The 23,710-nt window shown below is 41.4% G+C and overlaps 2 protein-coding genes across 4 annotated transcripts; both read left to right on the forward strand.

Moving 5' to 3' along the window:
- The first annotated feature begins 851 nt into the window (after window positions 1-851).
- On the forward strand, window positions 852-3,995 carry LOC123190037 (E3 ubiquitin-protein ligase At1g12760). Its single transcript, XM_044602583.1, has 5 exons — window positions 852-1,463; window positions 2,258-2,377; window positions 2,474-2,606; window positions 2,795-2,959; window positions 3,562-3,995. The coding sequence occupies exons 1-5, from the start codon at window positions 934-936 to the stop codon at window positions 3,736-3,738; spliced, it is 1,125 nt and encodes a 374-aa protein (XP_044458518.1). The 5' UTR covers window positions 852-933; the 3' UTR covers window positions 3,739-3,995.
- An 815-nt stretch (window positions 3,996-4,810) lies between these two features.
- On the forward strand, window positions 4,811-22,892 carry LOC123190038 (protein unc-13 homolog). Of its 3 annotated transcripts, none has more exons than XM_044602584.1 (29): window positions 4,811-5,128; window positions 5,252-5,316; window positions 5,529-5,799; window positions 5,923-5,986; window positions 6,082-6,229; window positions 6,663-6,830; window positions 6,905-7,003; window positions 7,162-7,368; window positions 7,504-7,605; window positions 10,166-10,393; window positions 11,215-11,298; window positions 12,298-12,384; window positions 12,480-12,665; window positions 12,760-12,912; window positions 13,637-13,729; window positions 14,477-14,548; window positions 15,002-15,119; window positions 16,145-16,317; window positions 17,157-17,223; window positions 18,256-18,411; window positions 19,593-19,699; window positions 19,800-19,877; window positions 19,975-20,070; window positions 20,241-20,336; window positions 20,428-20,611; window positions 21,117-21,331; window positions 21,771-22,056; window positions 22,173-22,369; window positions 22,459-22,892. In XM_044602584.1, the coding sequence occupies exons 1-26, from the start codon at window positions 4,972-4,974 to the stop codon at window positions 21,266-21,268; spliced, it is 3,411 nt and encodes a 1,136-aa protein (XP_044458519.1). In that variant the 5' UTR covers window positions 4,811-4,971; the 3' UTR covers window positions 21,269-21,331; window positions 21,771-22,056; window positions 22,173-22,369; window positions 22,459-22,892. The 3 variants fall into 3 exon arrangements, with proteins under 3 accessions (XP_044458519.1, XP_044458520.1, XP_044458521.1); XM_044602585.1 differs by having other exon boundaries at window positions 4,902-5,128; window positions 5,575-5,799; window positions 22,459-22,507; XM_044602586.1 differs by having other exon boundaries at window positions 4,950-5,128; window positions 5,570-5,799; window positions 22,459-22,507.
- The last annotated feature ends 818 nt before the right edge of the window (window positions 22,893-23,710 follow it).

Genomic DNA, 23,710 nt, shown 5'->3' on the forward strand with positions numbered 1-23,710 from the left:
GGTCACACCACCACCACCCTCGTGGGGTGGAGACCCGCACGACCCAGATCTGGGCACCGGAGCAACCACCAACGTAGTGCAGGAGCCACCCACGCCCACCTTGTGAGGGGGATGCGATGAAAGGTGTCGCGCCTAGGCATGGCCGCCGACAAAGAATCGAGCTTCCACCCCACACGTGCTGGCCCAGATCGGGGCCCGTATCGTCGCCACCCAGCCTTAGGCCAACCACGTAGCCCTAGCTCCACCTTGCGCCACGACTGACACCCGAGCTGCCACCTCCACGCTAAAGGGAAGCCGCCGCCCCCGCCCGCCCGCCTCCGAGTTTCCAGATCCAGCACAACGCGTTGCCCTCCTCTGGCGAGGAAACGAACACGAGGATCCAGATGCGCCCCACGCGCCACTTTCCCCGGAGCGCACACGGCCTTCGCCGGCGGCCCCTCGAGCGGCGGCGAGACAGGAGGGAAGGTGGGATGGGGGGACGCGACAACGCGACAAGGGGATTCCGGCGTGTCCCTAGAGGAGAGGTGGCGCAGGGGGAGTCAATGTGAACACCATAAACTTAATGTGTACTCCCTCTATAAAGAAATAATGATCTACTAGTATACACTCTTATATTTATTTATGGAGAGGAGCGCATAGATCTAATCGCTCTTATATTTCCTTACGGAGGTAGTAATAACCAGGTGAAAATAAATCACAAATTGCAATACTGGACGAGTACATTATCCATTTTTTTTCGTCGGCAGCGAACTGCCTGCAATGTGACATCATCAACCACAGCTGGTCCAACCCGCATTCTCCATCATAGAACCGGGGGAGGAAAAGGGGGAAAAACGAGAAAGGACTCTTCCAGTCTCCAACCCATCCCAATTCCCTCCCCCCGTGGAAATAGACTTCTTCCCCTCTCTCGATCTCGCAGGCCTCCCTCCCCCGATGTCCAGCAGCCGCGGCGACGCTCTCCTTGACTCGGCGCCGCTGCTCGGCGCCGGCGCCGGCGGCGGGGGCCAGCGCCGGGGCAACGCGCTCCGCCGGCCGTCGCTGCGCGGCGCCGCGCGCCTGCTGCGCCGCAGCGGGCGGCGGGCGATGCGGGAGCCGTCGATGCTCGTGCGGGAGGCGGCGGCCGAGCACCTCGAGGAGCGGCAGGCGGACTGGGCCTACTCCCGCCCCGTCGTGGCGCTCGATCTCCTCTGGAACATCTCCTTCATCACCGTCGCCGCCGTCGTGCTCGTGCTCAGCCGCAACGAGAAATCCCCCATGCCGCTCCGGACCTGGGTCGCCGGCTACGCCCTGCAGTGCGTCGTCCACATGGTCTGCGTCGCCGTCGAGTACCGGATGCGCCGAAGCCAGCGCGGCGGGGCCCCAGCACCCGCCGACGAGGAGAGGGGCAGCGACGGCTCGTCCTCGTCCAGCGACGAGGATGCCAGCGAGCACCATCTTCGTGGTCGCGACACCGATTACGTCAGGTAATTGGAGGGATTTGACAAGTAGGAGTAGTGGACATTTCTAAGCTGTTTAGGCACAACCCTGGTTGTTTCAAGTTACCTCGAAAGTTCAGCGAAACCGGTTTATGAAAGTTTAATCCCTAAAATTGATTTTTCGTCAAGTAGCCCATAGCCGCGGTAGTGATAACTTTGATTGATATACACCCGCAAAAAAGAAACTTTGATTGATATAGTGCCTGTGCGCCATTCTACAAGGAAAGACAGACCATTGCATAAAAGCCGTGTCAGTATTATACAGTTCTCTACCCCCAAAAGTTATAGTCCTGCAACAGTATGTTTGTAGGTTCCATGGATGGTTTCTTAATCTGCAATGTTCAGTGCTGAATAAAAAATGTGGCTGAAGCAAGGAAGGTGGAGTGGATTCATGGTACAGAGTTCTAAATACAGTTGTGAAGTTTAGTTTGGTCTGTTATGTCCCGTTCATCTTGTTTAGGTGTACTTCTGCTACCGAAGGGGGTTCAAAGATTCTAGTGTTGTGCTCTTGATAATAGCATTATATTTTACTATCCGCGATCATGCTGGCATAAGTTTCTCTTCCTTGTTTTTATGACACGTTTTGTATGTCTCCCTCTTTCTTCTGCTCGTTAAAACATGCAGTGATTATTAGTGTCACATTGGTTGGTGTATTCATGATGTGTCTATTTAAATAGTCATCATGTGATTCCATATACGAGTGTTCATGTGTCAGCATGCAATATTTCCATTATGTCTTGTTCAGTTGTACCTGATTATATCATTGTGGTTTACTCTGGCAGTTTGGCAAAGCATCTGGAGTCTGCGAATACAATGTTCTCCTTCATATGGTGGATAATTGGATTTTACTGGATATCTGCCGGGGGTGAAGAGGTTATCCATGATGCACCTCAACTATACTGGTACATATATGTTTGAAGTGATATCCCACTTTTCAACTTTCCTTATTTCTTCTGTTCGGTATCATAAACATGTTTTTGTTATGTCTTGCTTTGCAGGCTTTGCATAGTCTTTCTGGCGTTTGATGTGTTCTTTGTTGTTTTCTGTGTCGCTCTGGCTTGCATTATTGGTATTGCCGTTTGTTGCTGCCTCCCTTGCATTATAGCAATTCTGTATGCTGTCTCTGATCAGGTATGGCTTTCAAGTATGTAAAATACGGTGATACAATTATAGATGCTTGCTACGTATATAATCTAGAACAACGGATCCAGTTCTGTGTCATACTGTTGATTCTCCTACAGACTTAACTGTGAGCAGTTAACACTCGTATGCCAGTCTTGCAATTAGTTAACCTTTCTTTGCCATACTATCAAAATCAGGAAGGAGCATCTGAAGATGACATTCGGCAAATTCCGAAATACAAATTCCGTAGGGTGGATGAACCTGAAAAGGATTCTGCTGATGCCACTGAGTCTTCTGGTGGAATAATGATAGAGTGTGGCACCAACCAACCTATAGAGAAAGCACTTGCAGCTGAAGATGCAGTAAGTTTTCATGTCCTCATCTTTTGGTCATGCATGTCTTGGCCCTAACAATGCATGAGTTGCTGCACCTCTGAACCTGTTCGATTATACTTTGGACCATCTCATGTAGTATGTTTCGTTCATCATTCATCATGACTGAATCATGTCCAGTCAATGGGATGGAATAAAACCATTATTCTGTTTTGGTCAGCTCATACTAATGAAATACTTGGCTTTGGTGCACTTAGTTATTGGTTTGGGAAAATATGTTAGCCCATGCATGACTTAAGTTTAGTCTTCATCGGTAAGAATTACGAGCATTAAACCATTTGCTTGTTGTATGGCTCATGATAGGGAACTCTGCATTCATGCTTCTGTAAAACCTGTGCACTCCAGGATATAACATTGTTTTCCGCACTACTTTTCTGTTATTGCGCTACCTGGTTTATCTTCCAACTCCCGGCAGGAACATTTATTGCAGCCAATGCTGCCAACCTATATAAGCCAGTTGTTGCATAAGAATTTTATGAAGTCTATGCACCATGCTGTATCGTTAGCATAGGTGGCGCTTTATGATATTACTCTGATAATTCATCCATTCATTGTTCACCTTGTCAATGCAGGAGTGCTGCATTTGCATTTCAGCATACGATGATGGTGCAGAGCTGCGTGAACTCCCTTGTGGCCACCATTTCCACTGTGCCTGCATCGACAAGTGGCTGCACATCAACGCAACATGCCCCCTGTGCAAGTTCAGTATCCGGAAGGGCGGCAGCAGCAGCGGAAGCGAGGAAGTATAAATGTATCCAACTTGAGAATGCCATCGGTTCCAACCTCACGCCTGAGTCCTCGCTAATGTGGTGTAAATTTTTGTATCCCAAATGTGCTGATAGTGTCAACCATGTCATGTCTTAAAGGTGACTAAAGTGCTGTCCATATTACAGAATTAGTTCTGGGGTGTATCTCTGCAGTTCGGACTATATGCTTAGTTACCCAGTGGGCTGTATAATTATGTTTGAGCGATTCATACTATATCCCCCTACCTGTTTGTGTCAAATCGGGCTTGCAAAATTCTTGGTTGATTTTTTACAGCTGATGAAAGAGGCCAGGGATATAATTCCGGGCTGTAAATTGGTTTGCTCAATGATGCATCTCGTGTGGTAACTTATATGCGGTTCTCCTCCAGCATCGCTTTTCTTGACTGGTACTCTTGTATCTTATAATTTTTCAAAGCATTTTACTGAGCTGGTTGCCATGGAAGGGAGGACTGTTCGTAGTACTGGTGCAATTTCGCTTCAGTAAACCATCACATCGGGAAAAAGCAGTGGCTCGATTGGTCGAGTGTTCAGTAAAAAGGGGAAATATTCGAAATGTAGCCGTTCTGGAATCTCACATAATGGAGGACCCACGGTTGTCTGCTGGTCTGTGATCCGGCAGTATTGAATATATCCACCCAGGCCGCCAGATGATTCAGGAATTTCAAATCACCTCCCCGCAAATTTCTCTTCTTTTCGAGAAATCACCTCCTTTGTGGACAGACGACACCTGCACATCGGGCGCGATTTAGGAGCCCGAAACTTCACCAGATGAGCAGGAGACCTACCATCGATGACCAGATATATGAATTCATTTAGATCATTATACTTTAGGAGAGAACGTCAAAATTTGAGAGGAACTGCCGCAGGGAAAATATTCAAAAGGAGCCGGGTACGGCCGTACCCGGTACGCCGGTCGCTCTCGCTACTAGTCTTCCGTCTCGAGTGCTCCCTTCACTGCCGAGGGCCGAACAGGGCGGCTGCCCATCGTCGTTACCGTTTGACGGTTTCTGCTCACGCGATTGCGTGCGGCCTCGTTTGTTCCCCACGCCGGTCGGACCAAACCCCTCCCCCCATTCCTCCGTTATTTTTCTCCCACAGCTGCTTTCTCTCTGCACTCCGCACTCGCACCCGCACCGCGCAGCTTTCCGCCCCGCCCCGCTCCCTCCTCCTCTCCTCCGCGCCCCCCGAAACCCTCGAGAGGTTCTGCGCGCGGCCATGGACTCGGCGGCGTCGCTCCTGGAGGCGTACCGCCGCGACCGGCGCCGCCTCCTGGGCTTCCTCCTCTCCTCCGCCGGCGGCCGCGCCGTCGACCTCTCCCGCGTCGATCTCGACGCCGTCAGCGCCGACTACGCTCTCGACTGCGTCGCCTCCGGTAAGGCGGCCTCTCCCCCCTCCGTACCCGGCCGTGTGTGTGCGGCGCGGGTGGAGCGTTTATTCTGAAAATTGAATTGGGCTAACTGTCGGCTGCGCGCGTGTGTTTTTGTTGATATATCAGGCGCGCAGTTTGACGCTTCGGAGGCCACCAGGAGGTACTTTGACGACAGGAGGTACCCGATCATGGTATGTCTCAGCTGCCCGCTCGAAATTTCCCATCCATTTCAGCTCCCAAGTTTGATCTGGCACCTTGTTTCGTTAGATAATTGCTCCTGGTCAATCAATGAATAGTGTTATATCAACAGAAATTAAATGCTAGAAGTTAAATAACAGTTTAATGATCCATGAACAACTGCTTGCAATTTTTCTGCAATTGTTAAGAATTTTCCATTCAACAGACGAGCTCGCCATCAGGGAACTCATATTTTCTTCTTTCAAGGCCAGAAGGCTCTGGTTCTCCTCCAAAGAAAGTAGCACCGGACATTGGACCCGAACCACCTGCAGAAGAGAACTCAAGTAGAGCAAGGAAACATAGTGATTCTTTTAAAGTAGCAGTTAACATTCAGGGAGCATCCTATGTTCTGAAGGATCTTAGTCTGGCAAATACGTCTCCTCGGCAAGCCAAAGAAATGGATCTTCTTTCTCTAGGTTTACCTAGATTAAATGCAGGTAGACAAATGTCCATGCTTCATTTGTGCTGTGCTTGGCTCCCCCCTCTTTTTACAAAGGGCAAGTAGGGTTTCCTAATTTGTATTCTTGAACTAATTATGTACTCTGTATTCGACCTTTAAGAATTGTCTGATGATGATCTAAGAGAAACAGCTTATGAGGTCCTTCTCGCTTCTCTATTTGTCAGGTAATTCACACATAAACCCGACTCGATGTCCATATTCATATTTACACCATTAACTCATTGTTGTGATCTCTTCCTTAATGATATGTAACCAACAGTGGAAAAATGTACTTCGCTGAAGAGAAGAGAGAAAAGAAGCCTAAATTCTTGAAGGGTTTGAGGTCGAAGACTGAAGGATCTAATTCAGTACCTCAGATGGAAAATTATTATACCCACCATCTTGATTTGATCCGAGTACAAATGGAGGCAAGGTCCTTCACCAATTTCTGTATTGTCCCATCTTTTTGTTAGTTTAACTAAAATAACTTTTGTGATTTGCTTTTAAAATACTTGGCAATGATAGCAAGGTTCACATGTTGCCAAACTCATGTGGTCTCCCTTCATTCCATGTGTGCATACTGGAAGTATGCATACTGCATAATGATCTGAGGAAGCTTAGACTATCAAAGGACTCTATTTGTATTTGTTTTCCCTTTTATCTGCCCATTAAAATACCATTTTCTTCTTTTTTTGGGACTCTAAATTTTCCTATGCTGACCCAAGGACAGAAAGTTCTAGCTAGGAGAAGTTCATTCTTTTTGGTTCTTGGTGGTTTTGAACTTCTTTTTATTCTGTTTCCCTGATTATAATACAAGGGGTTAGTGTGGATAGAACTCACTATAAGAACACATTATTTCAGATATCAGAATCTATGGATACATTGGCTAAGAGAGCTTTAAGACGTATTGGTTCGAAGATGGTGCAGGGACAACTTGACGTGCCTTGCATAGCACTACAACTATTAAGCTCTGTTGGCAAATTTGATTTCCCAACAGAAAGATTGCGTGTACAATGGCAAAGAAGACAGGCAAGAATCTTTAGTTGTTTCTCTCTACAGCATGGATGCTTGTTCAAACTATTATTCACAATTCTTCTCTCCAGGTAAATGTTCTAGAAGAATTACTTCTGTTCTCAGCATCTCATGAGTGCAACATGAGTGAAACATTGCGGATAGTTCTCTCCAAGCTAAAAAATACAGAGGCAAGTACCATTATCCATATCTTACATCATTTTGTATTGATTAATCATTAATATTACTAGTGTCTCATAAGCCACATCAATTATTTAATCTTTCTCTTCAAGTTGCCCTCGGTCTCAATACTGAGTTGCGTCTATATTTGCATCATAAACTATTCCAGGACTGGGTCGTGAGTGTTCCTGATGGGCGTATTGAGGTCTTGACTATCATTGAAAGATACAACACAAGACTATCTACAGCTTCAAAGAAGTTCGGCCTTAAAGGCGAAACCTACCATTGGACTCAGAGCTATCATTTTAATTCTAGGCTATATGAGAAGCTACTCTCCAGTGTCTTCGATATTCTTGAAGATGGGCAACTTGTAGAGGTTTGTTTTTCTTTTTGGTATGCTTAGAAAACTCACTTTATTGCATATGTACCAGAATTGTTCTTGAATGACATGTGGCATTAAGTCAAAGGTTGCATCTTGAGTTCCTGACGGTGTTATTCTGTTTGCTACCAGGAGGCTGATGAAATACTTGAAACAATGAAGCTGACCTGGCCTATATTGGGCATTACCCAAAAGTTGCATGATGCCCTGTATGCTTGGGTGCTTTTCCAGAAGGTCTATTTGCTACACTGTTTGCTCCCCTTTTTTTATCGGAAGAATTCTACTTTTCAACCCTGAACTCTTCAGACCGGTTGGTTCACAACCTTCAACCATTGAAACCGTTAGGAAATATGCAACTCGTATTTTTTTTCTGCGGGGATATGCAACTTGTATATCCTGAGGGCCAATGGCTAATATATACAGTATTATATATGTGGTAAATATGCAGAATACCCCTCATACAATGGGGCAAACATACAGGCTATACTGGAATATAATATAACTCTACCCCCCCCCCCCCCCCCCCCCCCCCCTCTAACTCAGGGTGGATCCACAACACTGAGTTTGGATGCTGCACTCTAATCCAGACCTTCGTAAAGAAATCCGCCAACTGTAACTCGGAAGGCACATACTGAAGAGCAATAACCCGATCCTGCACACCAGCGCGCACAATAGAAGCACTTGGTGAGCTCATGCTTCACAGGGCGACGTGCTATACTGATAATACTTATACTGTCTGACAAGAGGGGAGTAGGACAGAAACACCAAACTCCTGAAGTAACCATCATGACCAAGACACCTCTGCCGTCAACAAAGCCATAGACTGCAACTCAGCCTCTGCGCTCGAACAGGAAACTGCAGTCTGTTTCTTTGTCTTCCAGGCAATGAGAGAACCACCAAGAAAAACACAGTAAGTAGAAAGTGAACGGCGATCCGAGGGATTACTACCCCACGTAGCAAATAGGCCTGAAGCTGGATGGATCCGGCAGGGCAGAGTTGACCAGGACGGCAGCGAGCTCCAGGGCCAGGACCTGCAGGCGAGTGCTTCAGCAGGCGGGCGACGCATGCCTTCGACCTAGGGGACTTGGCCTGTGGGATTGGGGCGTTGACCTGTGGGTGGATGGGAGGTACAGCAGCGGTAGGCAGCAGCGTAGCCGGCAAGAACAGAAACCGGCGGCACGAGAGAGGATCAAGCACGAGCTGCGCGTGCCTAAAAAAAAACCCTAGGGCTCTAATACCAAGTTAGGAAATATGCAACTTGTATTTCCTGAGGGCCAATGGCCAATATATATATGCATGTACAGGTGGGAAATATGCAGAAAACCCCTCATACAACGGGGAGAATATGCAGGCTATACATGCAATATAATATAACTCTTAACAGAAACCATGCTTTTTCACACTCTGGTAGTTTCACAAGTGGTTTTGGGTGACGTGGATGACATGTGTCCACACATCATTGCTACACCAAGTTCCATGTATTCATCTGTTCCTACCAATTTTTCTTCCATCTCTAGCATTTATTGTGATTTTTTAAATCAAAATGGCGGGGCTTGTTTTAGATTGTGCCTCATTGTAGTATTTGTTTGTTCATGGCAGTGAGGTGGTGGACACATGGCATCCATGTCAGTTAAAACCACCCGCAGAACCATCTGAGGGTGAAAAGTATGTTCGAGCAGATTATGTTTGCAACTCAAAACAGTTTTAGAGTCCAATGCTGAAAACTGAACTTTAGCCAGAGTTCCGTGTTGAATAATAGGCATTTCTTTTATACTAGTAGCAAGTTGTTCGTCCGTTACTGCGTCATGTTACTGTGGCATTATAATCATGCATACTGTTAGATTTGGAGTTGCAGAAGATCCATTTGTCACAAACAGATAGAAGGAATATTAACAGTATATTTTTATTTGCGTATTGAAATCACTACCAGAAAAATGACAGGCATATTTGAAACAGTGAACTCACTTTTGCCATGGACAATATATTGCATAGACTACACATGCTGGTCCAAATTTGGCTGATAATATAGTACTAGAAAACAGTTGTGGACCTAAATCCGGGTTAAGCCACATGATTGGGTGGTTCTTGTGGGCAAAAACAACTCAACTTCAGGGGTAGTTTAGAAAATTGCAAGGGTCCCACTTGTCAGAGCAAAGGGAGCGGCAGACGGGCCAGCGCCACCAACTGTTATGTTTATAGTACTCCCTCCGTTTCTCAATATAAGCCCTTTTAGATATTCCAATACGAACTACATACGGATGTATATAGACATATTTTAGAGTGTAGATTCACTCATTTTGCTCCGTACGTAGTCCATATTGAAATCTCTAAAAGGTCTTATGTTTAGGAACGGAGGGAGTAGTAGACATTTGGGATATTACCTTCTGTCATTTTTCAAAATGACTGCATTGTGAATATATAGGTTCTCCATTAGGTTCTCTTCATTTCCATTGCTTTAGAAGCACCTAATTGTATATTATTTTGAAGGGCAGCAAGGATTTGCTGATCTGTTATTTACCAACATGTTGAGTGGCATTGACATATATTGTTTGGTGAACTTAGCAACTTAGAATTGAGAAACATTTTCAGACTTGTTTTTGAACAACTGGTACAGACCGATTGTCTTGTGAATGATAAACTAATTCGATTTTATTCTGCTTAGCTCACTTCTTACATGGAAAGCTTCCTTCTTCCATTCTTCAAAAATGTTTTTCTTGGCAAGAGCATTTTGTTAGTGCTAGTACCATGCCAGTGATGCCATACTGATTTGTATGGTTAATTTCCTTTTTTTCAGTTTGCTCAAACTAGGGAAATTCTTCTACTGAAACAGACAGATCTTCAGATACAGAAACTTCAGTTACATAATAATGTTAGAGAAGCAGAGCTGTATATGGATAGCTTTGTTTGTTCTGTGGAAGGATTTGGAAGCAACGGCGCTCTAAATTTGGTGGACAGTGCCCTTCTTAAAATAAACATGTGGTGTCGCAGACAACTGAAGAATTATCACTTATACTTCAGTCAGGTTTGTTACCTCCCCTGTTTGGATCTTTAAATATTTCAGCTGAGGATTTTTTTAATCCATCAGGCCATCAACTTATAGGTAGATGTGCCTTCATGTTCTACCAAACCTATTAACACAAGTTATATCATTTAGTAATTGTTCTGTAATGCATGAAGGATGCATAGATGCTTATAGCCTAGGTCATCTATATTACTTCTTAGATGAACTCTTAGGTTCAGGCTGGTACTGAAGTTAACCTGACTGTCTTGTGACCTATGATTTGACAAATGTTTATATCCATGTCCATGTTAGAAATTTATCATAGGCCAAGCAGATGATGGAAGTATACTTTGTTGAATTATAACCATGGCCCGCCAATTCTTTTATTACTGAATAAGCATAAGTTTTCTATTTCTCCGCTTTAATTCTTCTGTAGGCTGTTTTCTGTGTCTCTGCAGGTTTTTGTTTAGTTAGGCTTTTGGTTAGTTTTTCTAGATTTCTACTCTTTTCGGCCTTTGCCTGTACTTTGTGTCACCTTGACATTTTCTCTCCTAGACAAATGCATATTCGAGAAAAAACATAAATTCAAAACACTTAAGACAGTTGCAGATGCAGGTTAGTCATCCATTATTATTTGTCTCATGAGTCATGGCCTTCAACTTAATCAGTTTCAACAATGATTTAGTCCGATTTACATTTGTTTTGTCTAAAAGTTCTTTTATATAGGGAAAAAAGGGGTTGGTCCTTCCGATTTATATTACCAGAAACCAATCCGCAAAACTGGCATAATGCTGCGACAAAGTTTGCCATAAGAGCTTCTTAATCTTGCCTTTCTGGTACAGGCTAACTGTTCAATCTTCGAGAGCATGCTGAACTTGGTGTTACTTTCAGCGGCAAATCTTAATGATGATGACGAGGAATCCATGGTTAGATTTTTTTTAGTTCTACTATAGTACTTCTATATATGCACCCTCGTTTACCTGGAATGGAGCCTAGCTCAATTGGGCAGGGGAGTGGGCCAGGACTGAGTCCTCTCCAACTGAATTGGCGTGCCTCTTTTTTCTTAATTAAATCGATACCTAGTTCCTCGAGTGTATATCCGATGCATCCTGCCCTTACAGTGCCTTACCCATTCTGGTTAAATAAAAATATTCTTGTGTTAGTTTGACATAAGTAGAGATAATCTCTGAATATTGATGTAACATATTTAATTCCAAACTATCAAAGTTATATATACCCTGCAAGGCCTGACATAGTCATGATAATTGACACTAAACTCCATTCAGCAGGGAAATTCTCAGAAAAGAGGCGTTTACAACTTGCTCAAACTAGGAGATATTTGCTGGCTGGCCGTACATGAACGTTCCTCATAAAAAAAATTCCTTAAAAATGTTATGTGGTAAATCACACATTTTGCTTTGTATGTCCTACTTCTAGACTTTAGTCATGACCTACAGAATGTGAGAAGATATAAGAAACAAAAAAAGTTTCACTTGGATCAGATTGTTCACTAGTCATGTTTGTACCATGGTTGCTAATGTAATCAATGTTGTAAGGAGTTAAGATAAGCTACAGATCATCATCCTGAAGGCCTGAATTGATATTTTTCATAATACTTCCATCAAATTCTTTTGGCAGTCTTAATAAAACACGGACATGAGTGCTCCCTTTTGGTCAGTTTGATCCCTCTTGTCATGTAAAGTCACTTGGAGTGTTTTGGCTCATCAGTTAGTTTGTCTTTTGTGTTGGATGCTAACCTTCTCTTGTTCCCCTTATTAGGCCTTGTTTGAATGACCTGGGATCCTTTCCATCCAATCAAGGCCTTATTAATAAATTTTGGTTCCATTAAGACACTCAAATTTGCCTCATAAGTTGCTTTCAGGGTCCACAGTGCAATGCTTTGATATATTTTGGATTTATTTCAGCTCATTGGGACCCCGCCTGGCAGTTCAGCAGAATCTACATTGATTCACATACTCGTTGTCAGATCCATTCAAGTTGCATATAAGCATGTGAGTTAAATCATCCTGTGTCCCACTATCAAATACATTTGGCAAAAAATAGAGCATGATTTTTAATGTTTCATATTTCCATTATGCTTCATTAGGCCCTAATTGCAGCAGATGGCCAATCAAAAGCAGAATTTAAGCATCCATTGATATTGCTTGCAAGTGAGCTAAAGCTATTAGTGGAGAAAGAGTGCTCTGCATTCAGCCCAGTACTTCACAAATATTATCCTGAAGCTGGAAGAGTAGCACTAACTGTCTTTCACCTACTTTATGGCCAACAACTGGTTAGTAAACTCCCTTGTCCGGCTCAGCTGCAATATTTTTGTTGTGTCAACTTGTAATGATGTATTGATGTTTGCTACTACCATTGGTATGAAGGAGCTGTTCCTGGAAGGGACGGATCATTCAGAAAACTTGAAAGAGATACTGGGAGCATCGAGTAGCTTTGAGCTCTGTATAGCTCAGAAGCTTTACTCAATGTACGGGGAAGCTGCTGGGTCTTCATTGTCTAACTTCCTAAAACCATACATGGTAAGGCATGAGGATGTGCTTTGTGCTCGTTATACATGAATATTTGAAAGTATGCTTTATCCTGAAAATACTTGGGAACGCTTTATACATTTGGGCTTTTGTTAACATAATGAGTGTAAAATAATCTTCTCCCTCTACCCCTATGATGCGATTTTTATAAACATGAAATATCTTGTATAATCCGTTCTGCTAATTTCATAGCTGATGGTACCAAAGTAATGTAGAACTATGGAAGTCAGTGGTTTGATATGCTACTAAGAACCTTTTTTATTGTGCCTGTCAAACTGCTAAGCTATCCTGATTTCGTAGATACCTTGCTGTTTCTTGACACAATCATCTTGACGCAATGTCTTCCCTAGTAGTTTATTCATAACGTCAAAACCTAATCTTATTACAATGCCAGGACAACTATTTATACACTTTGCAAAATAAAATAAAATTATAAACAACCGAGTTGGGAGTCACATGGAACAAATTTCATGCACTTAACTTTCGAAATACCTTGCAAGCAACTTCTCACAACAGCAATCAGTTTCCATTTACTTATAAGGCAAACATTAAAGTACATTATGTTGGACTTAACAAATTTCATGCACTTAACTTTCAAAATACCTTGCAAGCAACTTCTCATTTTTAGTTTAGATCAAACTGTATTGGTATGCCAAGTGGCATTTCCACAGTTACATTATGTTGGACTAAATGACACCTTTTAAATTTTAAACAGATAGATCGTTTTTCTTCATCCATCATTCTTCAGTGGCTTCATGCTCAACATGAGAATGTTTTGGAGTGGACAAAGCGTACCATTGAGATTGAGGTTTGTTACCCTATGCAAAATTCACTGCTAAGATTTTTTAGTGCATAGTTAATTTTGCTAGAACATCCTGAAAATGATTCTGTATTTACTTTGCATTGATGCTCACATGGAAAATAGGAAAATCCCTCTGTAGATTTTGGTATAAAGTGGCGTGATTGTAAAATTGTGCATGCGGGTATTATTTGGTGCAAATTTGATCACATTCATTTTTAGTGCCACATGGTTCATACAGTAACTTGACTGCTAGCTCAATGCATTTTATGATGTTAAATTGGTAGTTACAGTCTTGCAGTCAGGTTGAATCTTGCCAAGAAAGAAGAAAATTTGAGCTTCATTTATTGTGACAAGATAATAATATATTAACTACAATGTCAGATTTGAACAACCTTAGTGCAGCGGGATAGCTCAGTGTTGATTTTACTTAAACTGGCATGGTAAGTTTCAACAGAACTGTACTGGTGCTACATATGTAATATAATCAGACGCATATGGTTGTTGTTATTGACACAACTCTGTAACTAGTACTGCCGTCGCAACAAGATAACGGTAGCCCATATGACATTCTTTAGTTGGGTACTTCAATTTTTTCTATTTAAGATTCCTCTTTAATAGCCAACTCTTACTTCAGACTTTTGTTATGCATCATAAATTTCTTTTGTTTGTCTTTCGTATGTATTTTTTTGTCTTCTTTTAAGTGTCCCAAGACAAATTGTTCATGCGGGCTGTTGTTTCATCTCTGGTCCATAGGATTGGGAGCCTCTGTCAGTTCACAGGAAACTAGCAACATCTATGGTTGAAGTCTTCCGGATTGTGGAGGAGGTCAGCTTTTCTTCTAATGAGCTCAGTTACCACCATATTTTATGTTCCTGAAGAAAATGAAGAGAACAAAAAAAATCTCTTGCTTTTGGATGACTTGGTGCAAACTTATTAGTAAACATGGTGATTACTAGGAAATGAGCCTAGCTCATTTGATTGGACGAGTAGGTGTACAATCCCACCACTTGGGTTCATCATCATGGACACAAATTTAGCCTCCTATTTATATTGCCGGGGCTTCCCTTAAAAAAATGCTATCTGATCTTGATGCAAGCTGAATATTTGGAAGTTCAGTATGGAGGCAGAATCTTCAATATTTGCAGTCACTGCCTGAATGTTGAAGTTCTTCAAAAAAATTCTGACGGCTGTTCTATTACAAACTCACATTTTTCTCATTTTTTATTCAGTTAATACTCTTATATTTGCTTGGGGCTTATCTGATCATTCTATGTGCAGACTATTGATCAGTTTTTTAACTCAAGTCTACCTCTGGATATTGTCCACCTGCGAAGTCTGCTTATAGGGATCACTAGCAGCCTTCAAGTCTATTTGCTTCACATGGAAAATCAACAAGGTATGCCTTAATCCTGCGTAAATGGCAATGCCCTATCTTGAACCCACGAGGTCTCATTTGTACAGTACATTTGTACTCCCTCCGTTCGGAATTACTTGTCGCAGAAATGGATGTATCTAGACGTATTTTAGTTCTAGATACATCCATATCCGAGACAAGTAATTCCGAACAGAGGGAGTAGTAGGTATGACAGTAAGTAACCAACATGAGTCCTAATCTCATCACGTCAGGTGTGTCAACGGAACTGCCCACTTTATAAGTGAACTGTTGACCTCAAATGATCTTGGAACGAAGACTACACTGAGTCGGCATCATACTCTTAGGCACCACACTGATGCTGGTGTTACTTGCACAGCCTTGTGACTAGGTTTACTATTAACAGATCTGTCAATGGGTATCATGAGATCTCTGTGTTGGTATTCTTGCAATTTAAGGACTATTATAATTTAATGTGAAACACCATGTATCTTTGAAAAGATTATGAGTTTGCCACATCTGGTACTGTTTTCAGTACATATTTGAATTAGTACTTGGATTATTAGACATACCAGCTAAATGCTTGTGCGTTGCTACAGAAGTTAAATGCTGATGCATTGCTACAGAAGCTTTTTTTTAATTGCGTGAGTTGTTTAAATGCCTGTGTCATCGTAGTCCCTAACTTTGCGCATATAACAAAAACTGAAAATATACATGAACCGAATCAACTGATCAAAAGACTGATACATTTGCCTACTACATCCTAGAGGCTGTGGGATACCGCTACAGCCATCATCTTCTTTGCTTTTAAGCAATGCCTTAATACTTATGAAGCACAATAGCATGTAGCAGTTTCACAAGTATATAGCATCTACTCCCTCCGTAAAGAAATATAAGAGCGTTTAGAACACTAAAGTAGCGATCTAAACGCTCTTATATTTCTTTACGGAGGGAGTGCTTTTTTTGTATCTTCTAAAAACGGTATTAATTACTTTTGCTTTGTTGTATCAATAACTGTTTTTTCTTCATCTGTTATTTCTCGATTGCAGTTTCTAGAGCTACCCTGCTACCTGTTGCGCCAGTCTTGACACGTTATGCGGAATCAGTTAATCCATTTGCCAGAAGGAAACCTATTGAGCCTGCAGTTCGTGAAGAGAAGGTGGCTAATAAATTGAACAATTTGACAATCCCACAATTATGTGTGAAACTCAACACCCTTCAGGCAAGACATTTTGGTTACCCCACCTCTTCCCAAACCGCATGACTGGATTTTTCATTAAACCCTTGCAGCAATGCATCTGTGACCTGTGTTTTGTAGATGCCCAATTGTGTTCATTTTGATCAAATGCTGCCATGGTCGTAGAATCAAAGGTTTTTGTTTTGTTTTGAAAATGGGTTATTCAGTTATGGAAAAACATCATATTTACAAAAATCCTCAGTCAGTTTCGACACGCAGGTCGGCACTGCACCAAGAATGGCAGTCTTGCCCACGGATCCGGGTGCACCCGTGGAGCGTGGGCACAGGGGGCTTGTCTCCTACATGGAAGATACCCATGAATGTCACTGGGACTGAGAGGGCATGGTTACTCGAATATCAAAATATGTAATAAATGGCTTCACTACTCCACACCTCTCACACAATTGTGTAAGCCTGCTTTGTGTTAGGTAAAAGCATATCGACCCAGTTGCTTCATATGAGCTCCGCACTTGCAAATAGCTCTTAGCAGCCCATTGCCCACGAACATCCAGCTGTACCCTTTTCAGCACGTCACACCTCCAGTTACCATCTTGGTACCATACCTGTTGTCTATGAAAGGAGGGCCAGACGAGTACCAGGCTTGCATTGGCGGGTTTTGGATAGCGTTACCCGCTCAAACCATCCCTTTCTGCCATCCCTAATCTTGTCATGGAATGATTTCATAAAAGTTCTATAACTTTGCCGGCATTTTTAATCTTCTATATGGTCTAGATAAACAGAATCGCTTCCATTATTCTTGTCACCACATGCACTATTTTTAGTATCAATTTTCTTATGATCCAGTTATTTGCTGAATGCTGCAGTACATTAGAGATCAACTTGATACCATAGAAGAGGGCATCAAACAATCCTGGGTCGATGTCCAGTCAGGTAATCCACCCTCTGTGGCCCATTTTTGTTGTTACAGTGCTGCATTGTGTCTAGTTAGTGAGAGGTTTTGTTGTTGTAGATCCAAAAACATGCTTTCGACTTACTAGTCTTATTAGTTCTAGCAAGATTTTATTGTTTTAACTCCAAAAAACAATGCTATTAACTAACTAGTATGATCAAATCTATTGGAAGTAAGTGTGTTTCAAAATCCACACTTCCACAGCAATACCAAACAAGTTTGTCCTTCTGTAATTTTCATATCACATGGTTGTTATCAAGGTATCCTTGAAGTCATGGTAACCAATTATTTTTATGCCTTTTTCTTCCCTAACTGGGGCGGCATTTGTTTATGCAATCATATGGGTCAATGGAGACTTATGAACAATGCAGGGTTGGGGGGCTGTTAGATTGACCTTAAAAAGGGTTACAAGCTCAAATACTGTTTAACGAGCTGCTCTAGAGGAATTTCATATGTATGTCTAGGAGCATTGGTGGTGAGAAATTCGAGCCTTTATGCCATGGGCTTCTTAGACTGTTGATACCGTAAGCAAGGGTTATGATTTTTTTCCTGACATACAACTGACTGCTTGTCTTTTTCATTAGATTGAAGGCGTCAATATAACAAAAGTATAGCAAGAAAAAAGCAGAAACATAGACTCCTAGGCATAACAGCAATATAACAAAAGTACAGCAAGACAAAAACAGAAACATAGACTCTAGGCATAACAGCAAAACAAACGGATTTTTTTATATAAAAACCAACAGAACAGAGCAAAACAAATGAAGCAAGAGTTATAAGTTGTCCGTATGTGAAGTTTGCCAAGCTTAGTGTTATAGACGATACCTTATGCATAAGTAGTATTTGTTCCTGTACTTATATTGAAGTCGTGGAGTTGGTAGACTCTTCTCGTCTTATATGCCTAGTGAAGGAGTTCTCTGAAAAATTGTCATCGTGTGATGATTCGATTGATGAGTTACAGTATATGGAAGGAAAATTATACATGACTAATGTTTGTTCCTCTTTTCTTGCAGCTGTGGGATTGTTAGACTATTTGTCTTATATGGCCAGTGAAGGAGCTACTTCAAAAAGTTCGCCTTCTGATGAATCGATTGATGAGTTATTTACAATATTTGATGATGTGCGAAGGACTGCGGTGAATATAACTGACACGATCTTGAACTTCATTGGTGAGCTACTTAGTCTGTGCTCTCCACAATTCACTCCTATTAGTTGAAATAAACTTTATGCAAGCATATTTAAGAATATATTCTAGTCGATAGTTCGTAGTCATGACATCATGGAACAGGCAACCTGTTAGAAACATTTTGCTATTTGTTTATCTTTAACTCTTAAAATCTAGGGAAGTGTTGTAATGTTCAACTAGTACATCTGGGTAATTACCGTATTGAGCTAATCAGCATGGCTGAATGGGAGGGATTTTAAAAGAAAGATGAGATTAGACCGTGGACTCGTGGAACTAATGTGTGAGAGCGCTGAACTTGAAGAAGTCCTAACTGATAGAATCAGAGCCGCGTGTACCAGAACCGTTTCAGCCCTAAAATACCAACTGAACTCATCCTCTAGAGAAAGAATGTATGTCTAAACCAAAATTTCCTTCTAAAGATAAGATAACTTTCCATCTAACTTCAATATCAACTTGCCCCCAAGATGACTGAATTATTCTTAAGCCTATTCAGCCGACCCTTGTATTGTGCTATGGCTACCCTAGGTGCACCAACTCCATGGGACTCAACACTTGACGGGCTGAACGGACTGGACATCTGATGCCATGTGCCCATGATAGTATATTGCTAGAGTTGCCATCAAATTGCTAATCTAGTGCTCCTTTGGCTGCATAAATATGCAGTTGGGAAATATATGAACAGGAATATAAAATCCATATGGCGTATCTAGTGTATACTGTCATAACTTCTAGCAATTGGCTGAGCTGTTCTTTCTTGAGCTGCTTTATATTGGAGTAGGTTCTCTCTTTCTCTCTCTCTCTCTCTCTCTCTCTCTCTCTCTCTCTCTCTCTCTCTCTCTCCGGTAGGGCATTCACTTTATGTTTCCTCGTAATGTGCATATACCCCCACTGAGCCATTATAATACAACTAGCTCATTGTATAGCACTTCAGTTAGACCAATATGTGCTTTGGGTAAGGTACACCATAGATCATGGCGATGTACTATTGCTGCAATTGTGGAACTTCCTGTGTTCGTTCCCGAGCAATACACAAACGAAATTTCATTTTAAATGTATAAGGAATAATAGTTTTGCACTCTTCTGTTGTTACGTTAGCCTGATATTCCTTGGAAGAATCATTATCCCGATACAGTTCACTTTAGTTGCCAGAGAAATGTTTTGCAGGAACAAGGGCTGTTTTCTGGGATATGAGGGACTCGCTTCTTTTCTCCTTGTACCGTACTAGCGTTGAAAGTGCACGCATGGAGATTTTTATCCCTACAATTGAGCAGGCAGTGAATCCGAACTTGGGATACCTAGTTACCTACATGTTCAGTCAGTAAGCATGTCTTGCTTTTAGCCTTATTAACTGATGAATGACATATGCTGCAGGTTCTTGATCAGGTATGTGATCTAATCGTTGACGTGTTGAGAGACCGAGTTGTGCTGAGAGTTTTTCAAGCATGCATGGTATATGTCTAATGCTCTCATAGGTGCAGTTTTTTCAAAAATATCTTATTTATTTGATGTACAAGATGGTTAAATTTCAAATGTTAACTTTAATTAGGAAGGATTCATTTGGGTCCTACTTGATGGAGGTCCATCCCGCGCATTTTTGGAGACAGATGTGAATTTGATGAAAGATGATCTGGCTATTCTCAAGGTGAAAAAATAAGACTTAAGCACATGTATGTTGTACATATTGTGAGTTAGAAAAGAAGCAAGAGGCTTGCAAGACATTGAGCATATCATTTTAACAAGTTGACACCTTTATGAAACTGGATATATGATTGTAAGATTTATTTTTCATAACTGTTGAATATTTTCTTGCAGGATCTTTTTATAGCAGAAGGCCAAGGTTTACCATCAGATGTTATTGAAAAGGAGGCTAAATTAGCTCAGCAGATTTTAGACCTCTATGTGCTAAAGGTCTAGTGCTTCTTTTTCCTTCAATCTTTTATCCAAGAAAAATGCTATGCAGTAACTAACTTAAGGAAAGCCACCGACTGCTGTTTTTCAGGCTGATATTATCATTGATTTGCTGATGAAAGCAAGTGAACATATGTCACACCATCTTGAACCCGCAGCTGCTCGGAGAAGAAATGTACATGATATCCATACCCTCCTTCGAGTTCTGTGCCATAAAAAGGATAATGGTGCCTCCACATTTTTGAAAATCCAGTATCATCTTCCAAGGTCCTCAGGTGAGACAAAATTAGTGATGCATTATGATTGAAGTCTCTCAGCAACAGTAATACGCGCTATTATTTTCTGTAATTTGGTCCCTGATCCTCTGCTTCAGTTCATCATTATCAAAACACATGCACATAACTCTGATCTACCTTACATACTTACAGCCCCAAAATGCTAAACCTACGGGATCAAACTTATGGATATCCTCCACTAACACCCCCCCCCCCCCCCCCTAATTGTCTGTGGGGTTTCGTCATAAACAACCAAATGATGTCATGCCAGTTCTGTAATCACCACTCTGTAGTGCCCCATGCTCCTCACTGCCGATGCGTGTTTCGAGTAGCATGCGGACTTCACCTCAACTGTTATACATATCTGAAGAATTACAATCATTTCAGTTCCTGTGAAGTAAAATGAAGTAGACTTCACCTCAAATGTTATACATATCTGAAGTACAATCATTTCATTACATATCTGAAGAATTATGTAATGACCGCAAGTTCTCCGTTGATGCAGATTATGACGATGTTCCTGTGAAGGATGCACCATCTAAAGTGCCTATATTTTCAGACATGCTGAATAGGGGTGCTTCATTTAATTGGTCAGAAACTGGGCAGCAGAGTTTTAGGATTATGAAGAAGAAACTGCAAGAAGCTAGTTGGCAGTAAAAGGTGTCTCGGTTGGAAAATTCTGCTGAGTTTGCACATGTCCTTCGCATATCTGTGAAATAGGCAAGTAATAAGAAAAATCTAAATTTGTATAGCACATGGATACGTGCAAATAGATGTTATCCCTTTGTTTTCTGCAGTCAAGCTGAACCTAATGTTCCCTCTTTTTACCTCTTATTGCCTTCACATGCTGCATTGAATTACTTATGCCCGTTCCATGGACTGTGGAGTTACTATGCACAAACATTTGTTCCTGCATATAATGCTACAATGTCTGATGAATATTGTAGACTTCAATTTTATCCACAAGGGATGAAGCATTCCCTGTGATTATATGATTAACACAACATCCTTCCTAATGATTATATCCACATCTTCATGTTTGTGTTTTTATGCACTCTTAAATTATTGTTTAACTTTCTAAAGTTATTGCACTTGTAAAATTCAGAACGAGTAGGGTGTTATTTATTTGTTTTGATGAGAAGGCTCGTCAACGTTGCAGATCACGCTGTTTGGACAGAAGATGCAACTTTGCATATGTTCACGAAGTAGCGAACGAAGGCATTGCTATAAGGCCTTTTTCTACACATAATGGATTAATGGCGTCCCGATCTTTAAACGGCTACGACCTCATTTGATGCCACCTGGCACTAAGCAAGAGATGAGGAAGAAGCAAAGAAGCTTCAATTGGTGTTTGTGAATGACGAACTGAGCTTTTTACCTGAGATCATCATGATCCAGCTAAAAGAGATGAAGATTTTCCCTCGCAAGGAAGAGAAGCATCACAGGTAAGTTACTTCACTAGTACAACATACGATGTGCCAAGCGAAAAAAATAAATTGTTATCTTTTTGTCTTGCAGGATCTCTGTTCTGAAAATAATGTTCCTATTTTCTGTCTTGCAGGGTCTCAGTTCTGAAAATACATGTTAAGTTTCTGTTCTTTCCCAGTGCAATTTCCATGTGGAAATCATAGCAGCCACCTGTGGTGACGTAATCCTGCCTCCCCAGCTTGATTAAGTCTTCGCTGCAGATCAATATATGTGGAGATCTGTAGTATTGTAGTATCACAGATACTAACAGATTCTTGGAAAGATCACCAGGTACATTGTCCGCGAGCATTTCTGATCTTTTCATAGAACAACTTGATTTTTCACTCACAAGCCGCCAACTTTTGCTCTGCATTGTCCAGCACTTAATGAGAAGTGACAACAGGCTTGCATGTGTAAATATGCGGAAAAAGGAATGGTTGGGCGACCTCCTTCAAAACCAAGCTTCTAAATATTGTATTCTAGAAAATGTTTGCAGATATCAACCAGTGTAGCCGAATCTGTGGATGACAAAAAATATTACAAAATTGTTTTGATGGCGATGAATTAGTACAATAGATGCACCATTTGTCAAACAATTTTGTGGAGATGGTTTCCTTTTTCCTCTTATGTAAAACCGTCGGTAGTTATTCTATTTTTTTTTTCAAGAGAGGAATGGTATATACATGAATAGCAAGACAGTGACAGTACTTTTCTGATATGGCTATATGTATGTATGTACTAATACTGAAGCGAATCCAGTATATAAACTGAGATCAGCCAATGGGAAAGCTTACTCAAAACATTTATAGCGTGACTGCTGTGTTCTGAACTTTGGAGGTTCTTTTTTGACTGGTATGTGGCATCATATGACTTTCTTTCATGTGCCTCTATGATTTCTTAGTATTTTTTGGCAACCCTGTTTTCTGTGCCCCACTGACCTTGCTCCGGTAGGGCTTGAATCCTAAGCTATGGATCTGTCTATATTGATAAACCTGACTTCTTTAACTGAATAGGTGTAGATTTTCCATTATCGTTTTCCCAAAGAATATGTTGCTCTCATAATAGATTCATAGGGTAGTTTGATGAGAGTGGATTTTTGGAACATGGGTGCATTAGAGGACTTTATTTTAAATAGTTTAAAAATCACATTAAAATTTCAAAAAATGCTGAAAAGAATTCTACATGTTCATATGGATGGATATTACACGTGTAAATTTTGGTGATGAAATAAGTAAACATGTGAGCTATAAAAAGACAAAATGATGATTTCTAAATGCTGAATAATCCATGCTATGTTCATCTTTTCAGAATCACGATTTTGTCATTTGTGTGTAATTCACATGGTTACTTATTTCATCATCAGAGTTTGCACATGTTTAACATACATCCATATGAACATGTGGAATTATTTTTGGATTTTTTTAAACTTCAAAAATACCATTTTGACACTGTTTAAAATATAGGGCTCAAATGCACCCTTGCACCAAAGTGACTTTTTGGTAGTTTGATTTTCTTCATTGAGAAGTGTTCCATCCCTGTTCTTACAGGGAATCAAACCTTCTTTCATATCAACAACAACCCCAATTGTTCATATCAATAACAACCCCAATTGTTCTCAGGAATGGTCTTCTT

Source organism: Triticum aestivum, chromosome 2A (genome assembly GCF_018294505.1).
Source record: "Triticum aestivum cultivar Chinese Spring chromosome 2A, IWGSC CS RefSeq v2.1, whole genome shotgun sequence".
NCBI lineage: Eukaryota > Viridiplantae > Streptophyta > Magnoliopsida > Poales > Poaceae > Triticum > Triticum aestivum.

What these genes read in the sequence shown, in the direction of transcription:
- LOC123190038 (XM_044602584.1), top strand. Translation starts at nt 4,972, where the DNA reads ATGGACTCGGCGGCGTCGCTCCTGGAGGCGTACCGCCGCGACCGGCGC. An exon ending in CTGGGTCGATGTCCAGTCAG is followed by an intron (nt 17,224 to 18,255) that starts GTAATCCACCCT and finishes CTTTTCTTGCAG; the next exon opens with CTGTGGGATTGTTAGACTAT. An exon ending in TCATCTTCCAAGGTCCTCAG is followed by an intron (nt 20,612 to 21,116) that starts GTGAGACAAAAT and finishes CCGTTGATGCAG; the next exon opens with ATTATGACGATGTTCCTGTG.
- LOC123190037 (XM_044602583.1), top strand. Translation starts at nt 934, where the DNA reads ATGTCCAGCAGCCGCGGCGACGCTCTCCTTGACTCGGCGCCGCTGCTC. An exon ending in CGCGACACCGATTACGTCAG is followed by an intron (nt 1,464 to 2,257) that starts GTAATTGGAGGG and finishes TTACTCTGGCAG; the next exon opens with TTTGGCAAAGCATCTGGAGT. An exon ending in GATGCACCTCAACTATACTG is followed by an intron (nt 2,378 to 2,473) that starts GTACATATATGT and finishes CTTGCTTTGCAG; the next exon opens with GCTTTGCATAGTCTTTCTGG.